At 62.9% G+C, this 21,083-nt stretch overlaps 1 protein-coding gene across 1 annotated transcript; it reads right to left on the reverse strand.

Moving 5' to 3' along the window:
- Positions 1–1,215: 1,215 nt before the first annotated feature.
- Positions 1,216–6,679, reverse strand: TFEB (transcription factor EB). Its single transcript, XM_032203438.1, has 9 exons — positions 6,642–6,679; positions 6,312–6,559; positions 5,967–6,221; positions 5,798–5,878; positions 4,859–4,979; positions 4,548–4,604; positions 4,017–4,092; positions 3,689–3,836; positions 1,216–3,387 (listed from the first exon to the last, which is right to left on the reverse strand). Exons 2-9 carry the CDS (start codon positions 6,504–6,506, stop codon positions 2,953–2,955), a joined length of 1,368 nt encoding a protein of 455 aa, XP_032059329.1. The 5' UTR covers positions 6,507–6,559; positions 6,642–6,679; the 3' UTR covers positions 1,216–2,952.
- Positions 6,680–21,083: the final 14,404 nt, after the last annotated feature.

Consider the following 21,083-nt stretch of genomic DNA (forward strand, 5'->3'; position numbering starts at 1 on the left):
TTCCTTCGAGTGGCTGAAACCACTTACTCCCTCTCTCCCCCCAAGCCTCCTCTCTCTCTTTTTCTCCCCTTTTGCTTTTAATAAAGTTTCCGAGATTAGCCCCTGCGATTTTCCACCCTGGGAAGTCTATTTTAAGGCCGAATCTTGTTTTTTTTCTTTTTTTCTTTTTTTTTTTTCTCTCTTTTTTTTTTTTTTTTTTGTTTTCTTCTCTCTTATGTGTGTGTTTAATGCCATGGCCGAGGGGCAGCAGGGACCTGGATGGGGTGGGACGAGCTTCCCCAGGTGGGGGCTCAGCCCCCTGCCCAGCCCACCAGCTCTCGGGGACCACCATGTCCCTGGTACACCGTGCACACCCCTCCTCCTGGGGTTTAATTAACCAGCTGGACGCTAATTGCAGGGTGTGTGGCTGCCCAGCTCCCCCAGGCCTGTAGGGGCATGGTGTGGAGGCAATGGGACCACCGTGCCCCATGAGGTGGGGGTCCGGGCACCCCACATAGGGACACCACAGTACCCCAGGTGGTGCTGAGCAGGGGGCAGAGCAACCCCAGGCCTGCTCCAGATGTGACCCCAAAAACAGGAGACCCACCTGAGCTCCTGGGATGGCCCCACAAGGGTCAGGCAGGGCCACCACGAAGCTGCTCAGCTCCAGGGTCTCGGTTCCTCCCAGCCCTGCTTCCCTGGGGCCTCACAACTATTTATTAATTAGGGGGCCTGGTTCCCATTAAGCAATCAGCAGCTGGGTCAGCACCACTGGAGCTGCGGAGCAGCATCCCCCCCCCAAAAAAAAAAACCCAAACCACCCTTGGGGGGGCTGAATCAGAGCAGCACCAGCGCTCCCCCTTCCAACCAACCTGGGATTTCTGGAAAAAAATAAATTAAAAAAGCACCAAAAGGGCAGCCCCCAAGCTCCGGCCTGGGAGAAATAGGGATTATGCCCCAGCACCACGGGGGGAACGGGGCTCTGGGTGCCCCCCACCTCCCTTCTCCAGGTAGAGAAGAAGCAAGGCCACGCTGCGACGCTCCGGTGTGTTGTAAATAAATATATTTTAATGATTCTTCTTCCATTCCAGTTCATTCTTTTATACATTTCTTTATAAAACAGTAGTAAAATTTTTTAATCAGAGCACAGTGCATTAAAAAAAAAAAAAAAAAAAAGACAAACAAAAACCCCAAAAGATTAAAAAATAATAATAATAATAATAATAATAATCCACAACTGCTAACTCACGGCCTGGGGGGGGGGGGATGATGCCCCGTACGGCGCTGAGCAGCGGACGACCACCGGTGGGGGCCCCAGCCAGCCCCCCGCCTGCCATATAGCAGCACGGGGGGGTTTGGTGCAACCGTTTTATGGCCACGGTAAATCCCACAGGGCTTGGTGGTGGCGCAGCGCGGGGGCACCGCCCGCCAGGATCAGTCTCTTTACAGGCACTAACGGCAGCGCACCAAGGACGCCAAGGCCTCCTGTGAAGATTTTGGGGTGAAACGGCCCCAAACCCGCCGGCGTGCATCCCACCCAGCCGGTGTCCCCCCCCTCCCCTTGCTCGCCTGCCCCTGCCCGGCACCGCCAGCACCTCTCTGCCCCTTCCCTCCTCTCGTCCCCACACTATCCCTGCACCCTCCACGTCCCATGGGAGCTTCTCCGGGGGGCGCTGGGGCCACCCCACGTGCCACCTCGCGACCCCACCTCGTTGCTCCTTCTCCATCCTGCTTTCCCATCGCGTCCTGACCCCGCCAGCCACGACATTCCCCGTCCTCGGTGCACAACGTGACCCTCGTCCCCATACGAGCTCCTGGCCGTGCGCCCACCGTCTCCAACATCCAACCTCCCGCAGCCCGGGGAGGGATAACGCCGTGCTCTAATGGGGTTTTGCAAAGGGGTCTCCTCTCTCCAGCCTTCCCCTGCACCCCGCTTTAGGCTTCCCACCAAGGCAGAGCAGCGTTTTCGCGTTGAGCAGCTCACCCTCCTGGCCCCAGCTCCCTCCTACCACCAGCAGCGCTGACGACCGAGGTCCCACGGCCCCCGTGGGCGAGCTGTTGTGGCCGGGGAGCGAGCTGGCGATTTGGGGAAGAGCAAGGAGCCCCGTGGGGAACCGCCACCGACCATCCCCAGCCACAGCCGCCGTGCCCAGACGCAGGGCAGGACGTCAGCGTTGGAGCCACGGCGTGGCCTTTTGGGGTCGGGGCACCTCCGCGGGGTGGATGTCACCGGTGCCCAGGTGACAACGGGGTTTGGGGTGCTGCCAGACCCCCCCTAAAGGGTTTGCACGAGCTGTGGAGGAGCTGCACACTCGAACAAACCCCGGGACACCAAGCAACAAAATTCACAGGACCCCTCCCGTGCCTCGTGAATTAATTTGCTCTCCCCACTACCTAGAGGAGGAGGTTGGTGGGGCCAGGCAGCACCGCTCCTGCCTCCCCAGCAGGGAAGGAGAAGCCCCCAAGGGGAGGTGGCAGCGTGACACAGCCACCGATGGCATCTGTGGGGCCACCGGAGCTGGGAGGGGGGCAAGGGGGCAGCAAGGCAAAAAGCTCTGAGCATCCTCTCCCTCCGGGGACTTGGGGGCTCCTCGCTCTGCTCCCAGCCCCGGGGAAGGAGCGCGGTCCCAGAGGGTTTTGCTGCAAGGCGAAAAGCAGCCGAGGAGCTGGGAAAGCTGCAGTCAGGCCAATGCCATGGCAAGCCAAGAAGGTCGGCTCCAGCTCCGGGCGAAAATAAAATAATAAAATAAAATAAAAAGCTTGCAAAAAGACGTGGCGGTACCCGGCGAGCCTTGAAGCGAGCCCCCTCCCACCCCTACCCCATTGCATAGAGAAAATGTACTCCTACGTAGATTCAAGTGCTCGGCGGGACGGGCTCCTCCTCCTCCGGGGAGGGGAGGAAGAGCGCGCCGTGACTTCAGCAACCAAACTCGAAGGCCCAGTCCTCGCCCCCAGCGCGGGCGCAGCTCCTGGTCACAGCATGTCCGCGTCCTCCATGCTGAAGCTGCTGCGGCGACTGCTGGCCTTGGAGGCCTCCGGGGACATGGCCGAGAACAAGGGGTCGGAGGCCAGGGGCAGCATGGTGTCCTGCATCAGCATCAAGTCCAGCTCCTTCTTGGAGAGCGAAGGGAAGGAAGCGCCGTGGCCGGGCTCCAGGCTATCCGGGAAGCCCCGGGAGCCGTCGTCGAAGCTCAGGCTGTGGGTAAAGTCCAGCTGGTGGTAGGGAGACTGCGGCGGCGCAGGCAGCGTCGGCTGCGATTCGGGGTCCTGGGGGGGCAGCAGCGGCTCCAGCGTCCCCTCGTCCCCGCCGGCTTCTTGCTTCACCACCTGCTGGGCCAGCTCAGCCACGTTGACACCCGAGGGCGAGGAGGTGGGCAGCCCGTGGACGCGTGCCTGCATCTCCAGCTCCTGCCGAGAGAGCGTAGGAAGGCTCGGTGGGGACGTGGGGACACGGGGACAGGGCGCACGGAGGCAGGAGGGAAGAAGGGAGGCACAGAAATGAAAGGGAAAAGGGGACAGAGGGACCAGGAAGCTCATGGGGAGGGACAGGAGCGGTGACCCACGCAGAGCTCACCGCGGTGGCCTCTGCCCACGGTGTTCCCGGTGAGTTGGCAGCCCTAAAAGAGGGAGGGAGGCTGTGCCCCGCTCGTGGGGCAGGAGGGAGGTGTGCTGGCAGCTGCAGAGCAGGGCAGAGGACGGGGAAGCTCACCTGGATGCGGAGCAGCAGCTGCTTGTTCGTCATCTCCAGCCGCCGCGAGTGGTTCTCCAGGTCCCGTGACCTCTGCAGGTCCTTCTGCATCCTCTTGATGTAGTCCACCGAAGCCTTCAGGATCGTCCCTTTGTTCCAGCGCACGTCCCTGCGGTGCGGGATGGAAAAAAAAAGACAAAAAAAAAAAACACCAAAGGATTGCAGCTTGCACCCACTCCCCCAAAACGCCCCTCTGCAAGGATCTCCCTGCCACGGGGTCGTGCACGGCGTGAAGCAAGCCCATGAGAGCCACGGGTGTCCCAGCCCCACAGCCGCCAAGGATACCTACAGGTCGTTGGCTTTGGGGATCAGCATCCCCAGCTCCTTGATGCGGTCGTTGATGTTGAACCTTCGCCGCCTCTCAACTGCAGGGCGAGAAGAGAGGGGAAAGGTGAGGTGGTTGGGGTGAGCTCCCCAGCTCGCGGCGAGCGGGGATGTTGTTGTGCCCCTATGGGACCCTCTGGAGTCGGGGAGCTCAGGGTGAAAAACCAGCGGGGTGTAAGGAAAGCTGGGAGCTGAAATAGGGGAGGCAGAGCTCCTCCTGTCCGTGCGCACTGAGCTCCCCGGGGCTCAGGGGTGACCTCTGGTCCCACTCCCACCCATCGCCCCCGCAGCTCTGACCTTCCCCCGGTGCTGACGGGAACACCAAGCAGGTGTTTTCGGCCCCACGGGTGTTTTGCAGAGCTGGGGAAGAGGTGGCCGTGGGGGTATTCCCCCTAGGGTGAGACGGGAGGGGAAGGGGACCCAGCTCGGACAGAGAGGGAAGGAGGACGGAGGGTGCTGGGGTGGGAGAGGGATCGCCGTGCTGCCCCCAACTCACTCAGGTTGTGATTGTCTTTCTTCTGGCGCTCCTTTGCCAGGGCTCGGCTCTCGGCATCTGCAACGGAGACCCACAGCATCACCCGGAGAGGCTGAGGCTGCGTCTCGCCCCTACAGCCTCCCCCAGAGCCATCCTCGCCACCCGTGGGGACAGGGGAACCCCGGCCAGCCCCGCTCCTCGCTGTCACCGCGGGCTCCAGCCATGGGGATGGATATCCCTGGGGCTGGGGACGTGCTTTGGGGCTGAGGACGTGCTGTGGGGCTGGGGATGTGCTGTGGGGCTGGGGACACGCTGTGGGGCTGGGGACGTACCTGTCAGCTCTCTCTTCTGGGTGAGGTCGGCGGGGCAGGAGCTGCTGGTGACGCCGACGAGCGAGGCGGTCACCTGGGGGTCCCCGCTGTACACATTCATGTGACTGCTGGACATCGGCAGCTGGAAAGCAAAGGGACAGGCGGGTCAGCTCCATCCGGGGCCGGGAGAGAGGCTCGGCAATGGGATCGGGGTTTAAGATCAGCTCCTTGGCCTCCAGGACGCGAGTGCGCAGACTGGGCAGGTATAATTGTCTTCCCGGGCCCTTAAAGCAGCTATAATCAGAGTCGCCAAGAAAACAGGACTTCAAAGGGCGCAGCTGATCCCCTCCCACGGCCAGCATCTAAAATAGGGCAGGTGAATCACAGCCCAGGAGGGCCCGGCAGGATGAATCCCACTGCAAGGCTCAAACAAACCCATAGACCTGGCCCCGGGAGGCGGCGCTGCGCTCCTGGGAGGGGATAGGGTTAGGGTTAGGGGTTGGGGTTAGGGTTATGGTTAAGGTTAAAGGTTAGGGTTAGGGTTAGGGGTTACGGTTACGGTTAGCGTTAGGGGTTAGAGGTTAGGGTTAGGGGTTAGGCTTAGGGTTTGGGGTTAGTTTTATGGTTCGATCCGTCGTTAGTTTTAGCGTTAGGGTTAGGGTTAGGTTGGGGTTAGGGGTTCGGGGCAGGGTTAGGGGTTAGGGGTTTGGGTTAGCGGTTAGGGCTATGGTTAGGGTTAGGGGTTAGGTTTAGGGGTTAGAGCTTGGGTTAGGGCTATGTTTAGGGTTAGGGTTCGGAGTTAGGGTTAGGATTGCAGTTGCAGCAGGGCCATCTTGCTGCCTCCCTTCCCCAGCCCCAGGCCTCCCCAAACTGTTCCCCATTCCCCCCCTCGGGTCCAAGCCAGCTCAGCCCCCTCCACGGCACCCCCCCCCCGGCCACCCTCCCTCAGTCAAGCCTCACCGTGTTGGGCATGTGGACTTCGGGGTTCATATACCCCAAAACATCATCCAGGCGCATGATGTCATCGATGACCTCATCAAACTGCAAGAGGAAGGCATATGGGGTCACTCTCCAGGCCGTGCCGAGCGTCCCCGCGCCCCCTCCAGCAGCCCAACGGCCCCTTCCTCACCTCCCTCTCGGGGTTGGAGCCGATGTTGAGCATGGCCATGGGGCTGTTGGGCGCGCTGTTGCCCGCCGAGGAGGAGAGGACGTGGCCGGGCCGCACGCCGGGGGACACGGCCGGAGGGGGCTTTGGCGAGTGGCTGGCGGGGCTGACGTGGGCGGCGAATTTGTTCCCGTAGGTCTCGGAGAGGTACGCCTGCACCTTCTTATCCCGCGACTTCTGCAGGTGGTAGGTGGTGGGGTTCTCCAGGTAGGACTGCACCTGCGTGGAAATAACCCGTCAGGGCCCCCGCGTCGCCGAGGGATCCCCCAAATCTCCTCCTCTCTCCAACCCCGTTCCCGGCACCGTTACCTTGAGGACCTCTCCGGGCACGGGCGGCGGGGACTGGTAGTGGACGGGGGTGTTGATGGCCGGGCTGGAGGCCACCGGCATCCGCTGCTGCTGCATGTAGTTCATCATCATCTGCTGCTGCATGCGCTCCCTCTCGGCCTCCTGCTGCGCCTGCTGCTTCATCAGCTCCATCCGCAGCCCGATGCGGGACGCCATGGTGCAGCGGGGGGGCGGGGGGCCACGGGCGCCCACCAGGCACGGAGGTGACCCTAAAAGGAGAAAGGAGTCGGGAATAAGAGCCTGCTTCGAAACTTTGAGGCACGGGGAGGGGACGTCCTGCTGATCCTGCACCTGACGTCGCTACGTCGAGGAGCCAACCGTGCCGCGAAGCCGCGGCTCAGATTTTGGCTCCGATTCGGGTGCTGCCATCATTGAGCCGCGCACCGAGCGTCGCGCCGGGGCAGCTGGGCTCTGCCCCAACGTGGATGAGCGAGAAAGGACAGCCCTAATGACAGACGGACGGACGGACGGGTCTGCCCACAGATCCCTGTGACAGCACCGCTGGCCCTGGGGACAACGAGGGGAGGAGAGGACAGGGCACGGCGGGACTCGGGGGACACCCTGGGGGAGATGGGGATGGTGAGGGGCACAGCATCGGAGCATGCCCTGGAGCCACCGAGCTCTGAAAATAGGGGCAGCAAAAAGCCAGAGCAGCCCAAAAGAGAAAGAGAAAGCAAGGGAAGGCCGGGAAGAAAAGGCAGCCCCGTGCCAGGCGCCGCAGGCGGGCTGCGACCAAACCTCCACCGCGGCACGGGCGAACAACGCGGCTTTGTGCCGGGCCGGCACGCGAGCGCGGCGGCGGGGAGAGGCGTGCACGGCCCTGCAGCGCACAGAGCTGCCCTTGTTCCCCCGTACAAAAGGGGACGGTGGCCCGAGGAGGGCAGGGGAGGCTGCAGGGACAAGGGGACAGCCACGGGGCCAGGGGACGGCCGCATGAGCTGCCCGGCACGGGGTACGAAGCTCGGCTGGGAACCGCGGAGATGTTTTGCCGCACGGGGATGGGATGGGGATGTGGGACCAGGGCTCTGCAAAGCCCCCGTCCCCTCTTGTAGGGCAGCCCTAGGGCAGCACACCCAGAGAAATGGGGAGGGTTTTGCTGTTTAAACTCAACGTGTAATCGCAGACAAAGGGGAGACGCGGGGGATGCAGCACGCCGGGGGTCGGCGAGGCGTCCGACGCACGGTGCCATGCCGCATCCTAAGGGGGAAATTAAATCGAGGCAGCGTGGACAGAAACACGATTACATGGCTCAAGAGCCAGCTATTGAACAGCAAGGGGAAGGTAATTAATTAGACATGGTGGCCCATCTGAAGGGGGCAGGGAGGAGACGGGTCTGGGACAGCTTGCGAGCAGAGCTCCGTTAAGGCGCCGGCGCAAACGGCCTTGGAGGGGGCGCAGGAGGATGCTGGAGATGAGCAACAGCTGAGCTGCCAGGGGACGGCCTGTAGGGAATAAAACAGTGCTGAAGGGGGAGAAATCACAGCTTATTGGGATAATAACCCCAAATACAGAGCGCAAGGTGAGAGGAAAAGCCTCCAAGAGCAGCTGGGACATGCAATGAGCCCTCCCGGTGCGGTGGAACAGAGTGGGCACAGCGAGGCACAGCTCGGACACAGAAGGGGAAAAGCAGCCAGCCCCAAAAAGTGGTGTTTTCTGGGCTGCTTCCAGCACAAGGGGATGGCAGGAAGGGATTTCAAGCCATGCGTGGGACCCTGTGGGATCGCCCGCCCTGGTTCCAAGCCAGCAGCTCCAGGCCCCACGAGCCATCCCAAGGGGGCTGCGCGGCCAGGCTGGGTGGGCACAGGGGGAGGACGAGGAGGGGAGCAGGGGGAAGGTGAAACAAGAGGGACCGGCACCTCCAGCGCTGGGGAAACCCAGTTTGGAGGGCGAGGATGGAGCTGCAGAGCTGGGGGGGGAGATTTGGGGCTCCCAGGGACACTTTTCAGAAAGGGCACAGGGCAGGAAGGTGTCACGGGAAGCGTGCCGGAGCGCAACCACCCACGGCACAGCACCCGTCATCCCCGTCCCCCCTAAACCAGCCCGGCTGCAGGATCTTCCCCTCAGCCCCTGTATCGGAAACGGGGGCGGGGGGAGCAGAAAACGCTGCTTTTCCCACCCCACCCCCCCCCAGGGAAACCCCTGCTCGAAGCCACAGAGACGGGGCGCCGCCGAGGGCGAGATGGGGAAGGGTGGTCAGAGCAGGGCCCGGCCTCGAGCGAGCGATAAGCAGGGGGGGAAATTGGGTCAGGTTTAAAATAACCCGCTGGGTTCTGCTCGGCTGCGCCCCCCCCGGAGTGCCCAGCAGCTTCTGCTTTCGCTCTGACTCAGCCCCACCAGGAGGGAGAGGGCCGGGGAACGGGGAGGCACCCCAGGGGACACGTCCTGTCCCCCTCCAGGGGACACATCCTGCATCTCTGGGGCGGACAGGACCACGTTTGGGATTCCTGCTGTTCCTGGGAAGGAGAAAGGCGTTCGCAGCCAGAGCAAAGCACATCCAGCGGCTCGCCCGGACCTGGTCCTCACCTGGAGGGGACCCTGGTGGGTCAGGATGCGTTGGGTTACCCCGTGGGTGCTGCCAGGGCACCTGCTCGGGGCGATGTCCCCAGCGGTCACCGAGCGGATCCAGGGATGGAGTGGGGTGGTGGGAGGCAACGGGAAGGGGAAGGAAGGGAAACGGGCACAGGGTGAGAAGGCAGAAGGGAAATAGGGAAAGAGGCCAGGGAGCCCAAGCTGCCCCAAGAGATGCACGGAGGATGGCACGGATTTCCCGGAGGAAACCCCCGGTGGGAACGCCCCAGACCTGCCCCTGGGTCCTTGGGGGGGAAAAAGCAAATCCCCGCATCACTGCAGCATCGCACCCTAAAATCCCAGCAGCTTTTAGGGAGAAAAGCTCCCGGCGTGAGCAAAAATCGTTGGCTCTCCAGGACAGCGTCCCGGCCGGTCGCGTGCAGCAGGGTGAGTGCTGCCGGTGCTCCCCCCGGACACCGTGCGAGGCCGGAGCCAAGGAATTCGTCTCCCTTCAGAACACCCCCGGTGCTACCGAGCCGCACGGTTATTTCTGGACCTTTCCTGCCTTTCCTCTGGGGGTGTTATTTCATCAGGCAGATCCTCCCGTGCCCTGGCTGCGCTCGGGAATAAGCACAGCCGGAGCTGCCCCCCACGGCACCGACCCCAGCGCTGCTCCATGAGGCTCTGCACGGCCCCACAGCCACCCGCTGACCCCACACGAGGCCAGCGGCCCCACAAAGGGGCAGACGTGTCCCCAAAGCTGCTCAGGCAGTGGGGGCGGCAGCCAAGGGCACCCCGCTCCTGGCGCTGTCCCCGTCCCCACACACGCGGCCCCCCACCGCCTCGCCCCCAAGCGCACCTCCGAGCGCGGATGCGGCTGGAAGGCCAAAAAAAAAATAAAAATAAAAAAAATAAGAAGTTGGGGTTAAAAATAAAACCTGCCCGGAGCCAGTCCCTGGACACAGCCCCAGCAGGATCGCGTTACCCTCCCAGCAGCACCCAGCGAGTGCACCACCTCCAACCTGGGAGGAGAAGCGGGGGGGGGCACTGCCCCAGGGTTTCGTGGCATTGGGGCCGAGTCCCCCACCCCACCCCATCGCCGGCACACCGGGAAGCTCCGCGGCCAGTCACTCGTGGGCATCACAAATGGAAAAATCAATCGGCAGCTTGAGCCTGCCCCGGCCCTGGGGAGCCGGGGGAGGGGGGGCTGGTGACCGTGCCGCCCCTCCACCCCCCCCCCCCCAGGTCCTGTGCTGCTTCATTGAGAAGCACGAGGGCTGAGAAAAGGAAACGGGGAAGAAAGAAGTGAAAATAGCTCCGCTTCTTGCTACGGGCAGCGAGCGCCCGCCGAGCCTTCCTTCCTGGTTTTTGTTTTTCAAAGGCAGGGAGTGGGGGGGGAGGACACAGGGGCAGCGAGCGAGGACACCCCCGTGCACCCCAGCCCGGCTCTGGTGAAGCACCCGCGGCCGTTTTGGGGACGCAGCAGCCCCCTGGGTGCAGGGCAGCCCCCTGGCCTGGCCAGGACACGCGGCGGTGGCGATGCTCAGCCCACGCTGAGATTTCCTCCGAGGGCACCCAGCGCCTCCTGCTCCCCCCCCGCGGCTTTGTTTCACCCCAGCTCTGGGTGCCAAGCGGCAAAAAAGGCACCCGGCTGCCCCTACACCACTGGGGCACCCCAAAACCACCCCGAGGGGTGTCCCCAGCAAAGCCACCCGTGGACAGGGAGGAAGGGGGACACGCGTTACCTGGGCAGGGGGTGGCGGGGGACAAGGGGGGTCTCCGGGCGCCGAGGCTGGCCTCTCGCAGCTCCTCTGTGCTCCTCGCTGCCCTGCCCGGCTCCTGCGCCGGCCCCGCGTTTCCTCATTTTTAGGGCCCTGCTTTTAACGCAGCAGCAGCCGCAGCGGGCGCGGGCGGAGGAAGTTGCAAAAAAGCCTCCCAACCTGCTGGCTCGTCTCGCTGCAGCACGGGAGTCAGCGCTGGGGCCGGAGAAAAAGAGAGGGACAAAAATAGCCCCGGCCACCGCCACCCGCTGCCGGGCTCTCTCCGGGGTGCCAGAGTCCCCCCGGTGGGGTCTGCCCCATCGCAGCCCCTCGGGGCCACCGGGAAAGAGCTGCTGGTGGTGACATCCTGCCCTAAAAGCAGTGATGGAGGGGCAGGGGCTGCTCCTCGTCCCTCCGAGGGATGGGATCCCAATCCCAATCCCAATCCCTCGGTGTGCCCGGAGAGCTGGATCCGGCCCCGCATGGGATGAGGGGCGCAGCTCAACCGGGGTCCCTACGGCACCCCCAGCAGTGCCCACCGCTGGGGATGGGGATGCCGGTGCTGGGCACCACCAGGATGGTGGCAGCAAGTCTGGGGGACAACAAGGACGCCAGTGTGATGCCCTAAAGGGCTGGCACGGTGCCGGGGACCCCGCACACATCCTCCTTGTGCAGAGCCTCCTCGCACCCTCTCCATTTTGCGCCTGTGCTGGGGACACCCACGGGGCTGGGGTCCCACCACGAGGGCAGCTGCGTCCCCATTGTCACCTCCTGCATCCTCCCCGTGGGACGATGCTCACCCCATGGGTGAGCCCCCGAGGAAGCCCCCCAAGGCCAGGCGGCTGAGCCACCGCCCTGCCAGCGCCGCGGGCTGGCACCCGGCCGGTGCCACGCAGCTGGGCCCGGCCCCACAGCCTCCCCTCGCCCCTACTTGGCAGTTGGGGGGGGGATTTACGCCGTGCCAGCGTCCCCACGGTGTCAGGGGTCGGGTGACGCTGGCACCCAGCGGGAGGAAGGTCGGTGTCCTTCATCGTCATCGGCACGCGGCTCCTTTTTGGCGCACGGGGCAGCGGGGCAGGGTCGGACCCGGGGTGGGAGGAAGGAATTCCTCCCCACGAGGGTGGCCAAACCCCGGCAGCGGGGCGCTCTCAGTCCTTGGGGACACCCAAGGCTCAACCCAGGCTCAGCCCTGAGCATCCCCATCCAACGGCTCCGCTCGGGGCTGGGCCAGAGGCTCCCGAGGCCGCATCTGCTGGAGGATGAGGATGGGGAGGTGGGAATGGGGACAGCCGGAGAGCAGCAGCGCCCTCGGAGGCGGACGGGGCCCAGCCAGCCCGAGGCACCTTCCCTGAGCCACCAGCACGCAGCCCTGAAAGGGAGAAGGAGAAGGCGGAGGGGGGGGAACTTGGCAAATCCCAGCAGGAGTCAGTTGACAGCGCCAGCGAGCGCCTGAGTCACCGGGCCTGTTTTTAGCCCCGGCATTTGAGAAACGTGGACCACGGCGCTGTTAACAGGCGCTTGGGTCAAAGGCCAAATGTTTTCCCTGCCATGCGTTAAATGCTGCTCTTGGAAGCGGCCCAGGCGTTTAGCACAGTGAAAACATTAACGCTCGGTGCGGGCGGCAGCAGGACCCCCAGAGAACCAGGGCCCCGATGGGGAGGTCTCGGGACCCAAAAAGCATCGGGGCACGGTCACCAAGAGCCACCCTGAGCGTCCCCTGTCACAGCGGCACCCCTGGAGCAGAATAACCGGGGTGAGCCTCTGGTTCTGGAGGCACCAAGGACATCCCCAGGAGCCAGGTTCCCACTTCCATGTGGCCACCTTTATGGGGTCAGTAACACAAAGCCTCGCTCCTTTGCCCCAAAACGCCTCCACGGCGCAGGGATGGCCACGGTGCCACCCCGGGTGGGCTCAGCAGGCAGAGGCCGGGACCTCGCCGCTGTAGGGCCAGATCCTGCCCCTACAGAGGGCCCCGAAACGAAGCCAAATCCTTTCCTGCAGCAGGAAAGCAGCCGGGGCTGCGCGGGGGCCCCCGATTGAAACATCACTGTCGGACCGACCGCCGCGCGCACAAACAGCCAGAGCCGACAAGTTGCCGCCCTCCCCTCCCGGAGAGGCAGGCAATTAAAAATAAAAGTGTTAACAGGCAGAAGGACGTTCCTGGGGCCAGGACGAGCCAACGGCCACACAGGGGCCGGGAAGGGCCATGGAGGCCCAGCACCACCCCGGGCTGAGTGATTAATCGGGCCCGGACCGCGGCGGCCGTGCAGCGAGGAGCAGGAGAGCGCAGTGACCTTGGGGAGGCCCCAACCGTGCAGGCGGGGAAGGACACACGGCCTCACCGTGTGTCCCCCCCCCGGAGAGAGGATAAAAACAGGAGCAGGAGGGCAAAACCCCACCCTGGGGTCACCCCGCACCACTCAGGTGCTGGGTTTTATGGTATTTTTCCTTTAAAATGCACAAATAAGGGAAACTGGAAGCGCGCCTCTCTCCGCATTCCCCCTGCTTGGGGCGCAGCGCACCACGGTGCTCCCCAAAACCCTTCCTGGGGGGTCCCTAGGGGGGGACACCCAGCACAACCAAGCCCCCAGCCCCTCTCCGGGCGCTGCAGCCGGCTCTGGGTGCCAGCAGCCACCCGCGACCCGAGCTGGGGGTGCTGCCAGCACCGCCCCCGGCCGTCCTCCCCCCCGTGCCGTGCTGCTGCGGGGAGGTAATATTTATAAATACGCCGCCCCCCGCCCGCCCGCAAGGTGGATTTCATGTAACCGTACCGCGGCCGCCCGCCCCGGCCCCGCGCCCGCCCCGGCCCCAGGAGCTGCAGCTGTTCCCCGGCCCCCCCCCCTTTGCTCATAAACAACTCGGGGACAGCCGGTGACATGTCCTCTCCCTGCCACCAGCCCCGGTGAGCAGCCGGCGAGCGGCACCTTACCGGCGGCGGGGACCTTTCTCCTCTCCGCGCCGCTCGCCAAGGTCAAGGGCGGACGCCGGGAGCCCCCGGTGCAAAGCCAGCCCCTGCCCCGCAGCGAGGAGGGTGCACGAGGCCGGGGGTGTTTGCCCTGCTCGCTCGGGTCCCGTGCCACGCGTTGCGCTGCTTTGAGCACGCCGGAGCCGAGAGGTTTTGCCCGAGCGGGTTGGGATTGATCCGGGCGAGGGCTTCGCCTGGAGAGGGGCGCGAAGGGCACCAAGCCCCCCGCCCTGGGGCATGGGAGTAGATTTGGCCCCAGAGGAGCTGGCGTGGCGTCGGGGCTGCGATAGGCACCCACCCTGCTGCAGATAAGGCAGGAGCTGCTGTCAGCGACGAGCCCGCTGGCACCCGACCCTCTGCCCACGAGCCAGGAAAACACAGCCCCCGCTCTGCCCAACCAGCCCAGCCGGAACCCCCCCGGCTGCAAAACCTCCCCAGCACCTTCCTCGCCCCCATCCTTTCCTCCTAAAACCTCCCGGCCCCGTGCGATTCCTCCAAATCAGCCTGGGGGCAGCCAGAGCTGCTTGGGGACACGCCTGTCCCCGAGCACACGCTGCCACGAGGGGTGGGGGCACATCAGGGACAGCACAGATCCCACACCAGAGACCCCCCCCCCAAGCTCCGTGAGGGCTCCAACTGCTACAGGTGGGCTCGCCCCACCGGGCAGCCAAGGGACCCAGGCCGGGTGCCCTCACACCCCTGCGAATTTTGGCACCTGGGCGCCGGGGCAGCAGCTGCACAAACTGCAATCGAGGTTCGGCCCCGCGCTGAAAGGAGAATTTACAGCCGAGCCGGGGCCGGGCAGGACGGAGCGGTGGGAAAGCAGGCACGGGATGGCAAACGGCTCTTCACCGACGGCACCGCCTTCAGCTTCCCAGCTGTTTAGACGAGAATTAAATCGCTTCCATTAATTGCATGCACGTACGGCGAGGAAAGAAAAAAAAAAAAAAAAAAAGAGTGAATTAGCCGGCAGGGAAAGATGTTGTTTGGGCGTTTCAGGTTTATCCGGTGAGAAAGTTGCATGGGTTTAAGTAAAGCAGAGCATTATTTAAGCTCCGTGGGGAGCCTCCGGCCTCACGAGCAGCCCCCAGGCTCCTCCATCCCAGACCCAAAGCACCCCATGGGGCAGAGCCTGGGGACGGGGGGGACGAGCTCAGCCCCCACCCTGTAACAGCCACCTTCCCAAAACGCCTCTGGAGCACCCTGCCCAGGTCCCACCGTCCTCGAGCACCAAGTGGGGACCCCAGGACCCAGCCCCCTGGGACCATCGCTGCCTCTCTCCAGGAGCAAGGCCTCTCTCGGGGTCTCTTCTTCCACCCCCAGGGAAACCGTGTGGCTTGGTTGTGTTTTTTTTTCTTTTGTTTTGTTTTTTTCCCCCCTTTCTTTCTCGCCTTTTTGCCATTTCATATTTACAGCTTTGCTCCGCTGCCTGCCCAGCACCAAGGGGGGTGGAAGGGGTTGGCAGAAGCGGCGGTGCAGGCACCGGGGGCAGCCCCGTGCCCATCCTCTGAGTTTTCCTTCTCAATTTCTCCTCGCCTCCACCTCCCTCGGGTCTCACTGGAGGGGAAGGAGCAGAACCGGAGTTTGCTCCGGATCCCCGACAGCTTCTGGAGCCCGGGGCTCAGCCTCCTGCATCCCACAGCCGGGCAGCTCCGGGCCTGCAGCCCCAGCTGGCGAGGGCGCAAACCCCCCCGAACTGTGCCAAAACCCAACCACGACGCGTCACCGGCACCCACCGGGCTCCTCCTGCAGCACCGGGGCAAGGAGAAGCCGTGCAAATATTTCCTGATGCTTCACCCCTGCGCATCGCAGCGCCGTCACCCTGGCCCCGCTTCAGCCTCCGAATCCCCAAAGCAAACAGGGACTCGGCCACCACGGTCAGCATCGGGACCCGTGGCCACCGGGACTCCCCGGGGGATGATTTGGGGACGTGGATGTGCTGAGCTGACCCCAATAAGTGGCCGGCCCCGGTCCCTTTCCTCTCGGATCGACGTGCACCAGATCCGGGCAGTGGTGACAGGGTGGCACGGCTCGAGGTGCCTCCCCCCCCCAAAAAAAAAAACAAAGCACCAACTCCAAGTGATTACGAAAAAATGATTAATTGGGGAAATTCGGGGATGGGGCCTGGTGGGAACTGGCTGCAGAGGGGATGGAGAAGGCGGCTGTGCCGTGCTCAGCTCCAGGAAATCTTCCGTCCCATCTGCTGCCCCCCCAAAAAAAAGGATGGAGAAACACACACACAGGGCTTTGATCCATGCCCTCTCCACACCAGGCCCCCAGCACCCCCCAAAACACCAGGAGGGCTGCAGGGAGCCGGGGGGGGACATTGCTGCCCTCAGTGCCCCCGCTTTCCCGGCACCCTCCTCGCCGTGCCTTTACCAACCCCACCTCCTCTTCCCCAACCGTTTTCCCCATTTCCCCAGCTGGAAACACCCCCCAAAAACCCCAAACCCCTGTAGCTCAGCAGCTCACGGGCCCGGGGTGCCCTCCCCATCCCCGGGAACATCGCAGGAGCAGCGGCTGAGCCGTGGGGCCGTGCACACACGTGCCACCGGCCCGCACGGGGGAAAAAATAAATAAATAAATAAAATAAATAAATAAAAATAAAAAGAACGAGCTGGAAAGGGCGGCCGCGTCCCAAAACGCCCGGATGCTGGAGTCGCCCCGCTGCACCCAGCCCCACCCCGAGCGGTTTCCTACTGATAAGGGTGGTGGTGATGGAGGGGGGGGGGCGCAGCCGGCATCCTCCCCAAAACACGCCGCCCCCCCTGCGCCGTGGGGTCACCACGTGCCGCTTCCCGGCGGCACCACCACAGCTGGAGATAACCGAGCCCCCCAGTGCTGACCCCCCCCCAGCAGGGTCTCACCCCCAAGAACCCTTTTGAGGGGTGTGTGGGGGGGTCAGGGTGGGCTCAGCCCCCCCCCAGCACCCAGGGGGAAGCGGGGACGGCGCAGCCGTGCGCGACGGCGGCGGCGAAAAGCAAAACGGGAGCGAGTGGTGGGGAGGGGGGAAACCCCCCAAACCCCACAACCTCCACCCAATGCCGACACATCGGGATAAAATAACCCCCCTGCGAGCCCCCCCCAGTGCCTCAAGGGCAGGGGAGGCAGCAGAAGCGCTGGGATTGCTGGAAGCAGGCCCTGCGCGCCCGCGGGCTTATTTATTTATCCGGGGAGCGCCCAACAATAACCTCCATATTTATTTTTTTTTTCCCTCTCTCTCTCTCCCTCTCTCTTTTTTTTTATTTTTTTATTTTTTTATTTTTTTTTAAAGGAAATTTCCCCATCGTCTGACTCACCCAGGCTTTTAGAGGACACGGGCGCGGGGGCTGGCGTAATCGCTCCGGCTTCTTCGCAATTAAATTCGCCGGAATAATTAAGGGGCGCCGGGAGGTTTAACAGCAACCCCCCCCCCAACCCCCTCCGTGCCCCCCCCTCCCTGCGCTCGGGGATCCCAAAAAAAGTTGTTTTGGAGGGGGGGGAGGCCTCTTGCAAACCCCAAAACAACCTCGTTGAGACCATGGGGGGGGGATTTTGGGGGTCTCCTTTGCGCCTCCCCAAAGCTGGGGGGGGTCGCCCCCTGCCTTGGGGGTGCAGCTTGGGGGGGGGCACCGGGGGCTGAGCATCCGTGCCTCAGTTTCCCTGTGTGTGTGCACGGGGGGGGCACCCCTTAAACCCCAAAAAAAAGCGAACTTAATGGAGACGGGGTGTGGGGAGGGGGGGTGCTCGGGTGCGCACCCCCCTTGCTTTTCGGCTTGGGGGCGGATTCTCGGGTAAGAGAAAGGAGGAAAAAAAAAACACAGGAGGGGGGAGGAAAAAAGAAGCTAAAAAACCACCGTGCCAACAGCAGGAAAACAGCGCAAAGAAGAGGGAAAAAAAATTAAAAAGGGGGAGAAAAACAAGCAAAAAAAAAAAAAAAAAAAACGCGGCTGCGAGCTCGGGGCGAGGAAGGAGCCCCCCAGAAAAACAACCCCAACCCTTAGAGGCACTCACCCGGCTCGGCCCGGCCCGGCCCGGCTCGGCTCGGTCCCGCTGCTGCTGCACCGAGGGAGGGCAGCACTGCCCGGCACGGCTCGGCTCGGCTCGGCTCGGCACGCCGGGAGCTGGAGGCCGCCCGGGGCAGGGCTGCCCGCGCCTGCCGGGAGTTGTAGTCCCGGCCCCCCCCTTCCCGCTCCGGGAGGTTTTATCCCGGGGGGGAGGTGAAAGGGGGGAGGCAGGGCCGGGCTGGGCCGAGCGCAGGATGAGGCTTGTGTTGGGGCTGAGCGGCTCCTTGCACCACGGTCGTGAATTTCCTTGTGCCAGGGTCGTGCAGCTCCTCGCACAGGGATTATGCAGCTCCTCGCACCAGGGTCGTGCATTTCCTTGTACCAGGGTCGTGCAGCTCCTTGCACTAGGGTCGTGCAGCTCCTCACTCAGGGATTATGCAGCTCCTTTCACCAGGGTTGTGTGTTTTCTTGCACCAGGGCTCTGCAGCTCCCTGCACCAGGGTTGTGCAACTCCTTGCACCAAATCATGTAGCCCCTTGCACCAGGGTCGTGCAGCTCCTTGCACTGAGGTCATGCAACTCCTTGCACCGGGGTCATGCAGCTCCTTGCATCAGGGTCATGCAGCTCCTTGCACCAGGGTTGTGTGTTTTCTTGCACCAGGGCTCTGCAGCTCCCTGCACCAGGGTCGTGCAACTCCTTGCACCAAATCATGTAGCCCCTTGCACCAGGGTTGTGCAGCTCCTTGCACCAGGGTCGTGCAGCTCCTTGCACCAGGGTCGTGCAGCTCCTTGCACTGAGGTCATGCAACTCCTTGCACTGAGGTCGTGCAGCTCCTCGCAGCAGGACCACGCTGCTCCCTGCACCAGGGTCGTGAATTTCCTTGCACAAGGACTCTGCGGCTCCTCGCACCGGGGTTGTGCAACTCCCTGCACCAGGCTGATGCAACTCCTTGCACTGATTCACACAGCTCCTCGCACCAGGGTCGTACAGCTCCTTGCTCAGGGGTCCTGCAGCTCCTCGTGCCGGGGTCCTACAGCTCCTCGCACTAGGATTCATGCAGCACCTTGCACTGGGTTGTGCAGCTCCTGGCACCAGGGTCCTGCAGCTCCCTGCACCCACGCCCGAGGCTCGTTGCGGACACAGAGGATCAGCAGTGACCTGGAGGCACAAGGGGTGGGGGGCGCACATCGCAGCCTCTTATGGCCCATCCTTGGGGCCCACAGCGGTGAAGAGGAAGATTTCACCCCTGGAGAACAGCCACGTCCCTTTGTTCCCACCGAGTGCCTTTCCATGACGCTTTTTAATCCCTAATTTCTTGGCAAACACATGTGGGCAGCCCCCCCCACCTCTGCTCGTCCCGCTCCTCTCAGGTTCCCGACAGCCCCGATGACCTTGGGGTCCCCGAGACGTGGCTGAGCGCATGGCACAGCCCAAATTAACCCTGATTGTCGCTGAGAACCCAGACAGTTACGGGGTTGTAGGATGGGCTCACAGCCTCAGAGGGCACCCAGGGCAGCTACAGCACAGCAAGGCCTTGCTGACAGCTCATCAAAAATCATCGGCGAGGCCAGGAGCCGCCAGGCTGCCAGAGCACGGAGCAGACAGCGGTCCCAAAACACCAGAGCTGGGGGAAGGAAGCTAGGAAGGAAGGAAGGAAGGAAAAAAAAAAAAAAGGAAGAAGAAAGGAAGCTTTCACAGCTTTCACACTTACATCCAGGTAGTTCATCAGCCTCAGCACGTTGGAGCTGGTATTTCCTGCCCAGCTCCGCTTGGAGGTGCTCCGGGGCCCCCTCCGGCACCCCGCTCGCTCCCATCCAGATCCACCCTTCCTCGGGGGGGTCCTGCAGGGCACGGGGATGGCCGTCCCCATCCCTGTAGGCTCTCCTCACCTTCCCTTCCACAGGCTACAGGCAAAGCAGGGCCAGCAGCAGCCTCCACCACGTCCCCGCTGCGCCCAGCCGGTGCCAGCGCTTCCCACGCACTTCTCGCCGCGGTTTGCCACCTTCCTCGGGCGCCTGGGTGCTAGCAGGCCGGCCAGTTTGGTACGGAAATCAAATACAGGACACCTGATAAGAAGCACGATTCTGTTGTTTTCCAGAGGCTAAGGTATTTTCTCTTTCCACTAGCTCAGTCTTTCCAGGAAACAAAGGCAATGTGCGCCTTCGTATCACATGGAAATTCCCGACACTGGCAACCTTCCTTCAACCTCTCCACGCAGCCAAAATTTAGTGAAGTGGCGCCACAGCCTGCAATATTTCTCCTGTGCAAGCCCACGGCACGTTTTACATCCTACAGCTGGCACCAAGCAGTAGGGGTGGGTTTCGGCACCATTCTGAGCCTCCTGGGCAGCAGCACGTGGCCCCAAAACATCTCGCTTCCGTGGCATTTGTCCTTTCTTCCCCTTCTGCCCCTCGGTGCCCTATAGCCCTGCCAATGCCCCCCGAGGAAACCAAGTGTGGAGCTAGAAATCGCTCAGCAGAGAAGCCCTGGAAGGCATTTTACCCACCCAGCTCCAACCACTCAACCAGCCCCAAAAGACCAAAGATTATCCCCGGCAGCTCGTTAGCCGTTACCCCAAGGATGCTCAGGTGCGTTAGGGATGATGTGTCCCCACAATGACAGTCCCCATGTCCCCAGCAGCCTCATCTACACGGGCAGTGGTGCAGATTTTTTTTTATCCTTCTTTTTGGGACGAGCCCTAAGCCTTTTAGGGACAGCACACGGGGCTGTGCTGCCGGAGCAGCTGCGGCTCCCCGAGACCTCCACGCTTTGTCGCGCGGCGCAGAAATGCCCTTCCCTGCGATCTGCTCCTGCCTCATCTCCATATCGCTGCGCTCCGCCTGTGTCAATATTTTGACACAAAGCACGGAGGAGTTTGTGTCCTTTCTCTGCTGAGATGACAGAGCTATTAATATATCTGATAACCAGCCCCGGTGATAAAGAGCTTCTAAGAAACAAGTCTGGATCCCAGGAAAGCGGTGTTACCCGAGCCTCCGGCTGCTCTCCTCTTGCTGCAGAAGACGCTGCCCGCTCCCAGGTGCCAGGACCGGCTCCCTCTTGCCCCAGCCCACGCCTCCCAGCGCTCTGGCTGTTGCCTTACCTGATCAAACAGGATTTAGGGTCATTTGGACCGCATGGCTAACCTCAACTGGGCTCGTATCCCACTCTGACCTCACCACGGGTGTTTTCTAAGCCATATCCAGAGGCACAGGAGGTTGCTCACTCCCCACACAAGTCCCTGGGGAGCTTTTCGATGCCCAGAGCAAGAGGCACGGAGGCGGGGAGCGCCTGGCCCTGCTGCTGGGGCTCGGCTTTTTGGTCCCCAGTTGCTCACACGCACACACAGCTGCACCAGTACGGAGCAGAGCTGGCTTTGGGGAACTCCTCGGGGAACCCCTCTCCCTGGGGCTGCGTTTGCTGTTTGACACCAACACCATCTGTGTTTAAGACCCCCCAGATGAGCTGCAAAACCTCATGGAGAGGCTGGGCACCCTCGCAGCCAGGCGCTCAGCAG

This window comes from Aythya fuligula, chromosome 25 (assembly GCF_009819795.1).
Source record: "Aythya fuligula isolate bAytFul2 chromosome 25, bAytFul2.pri, whole genome shotgun sequence".
Taxonomy (NCBI): Eukaryota; Metazoa; Chordata; class Aves; order Anseriformes; family Anatidae; genus Aythya; species Aythya fuligula.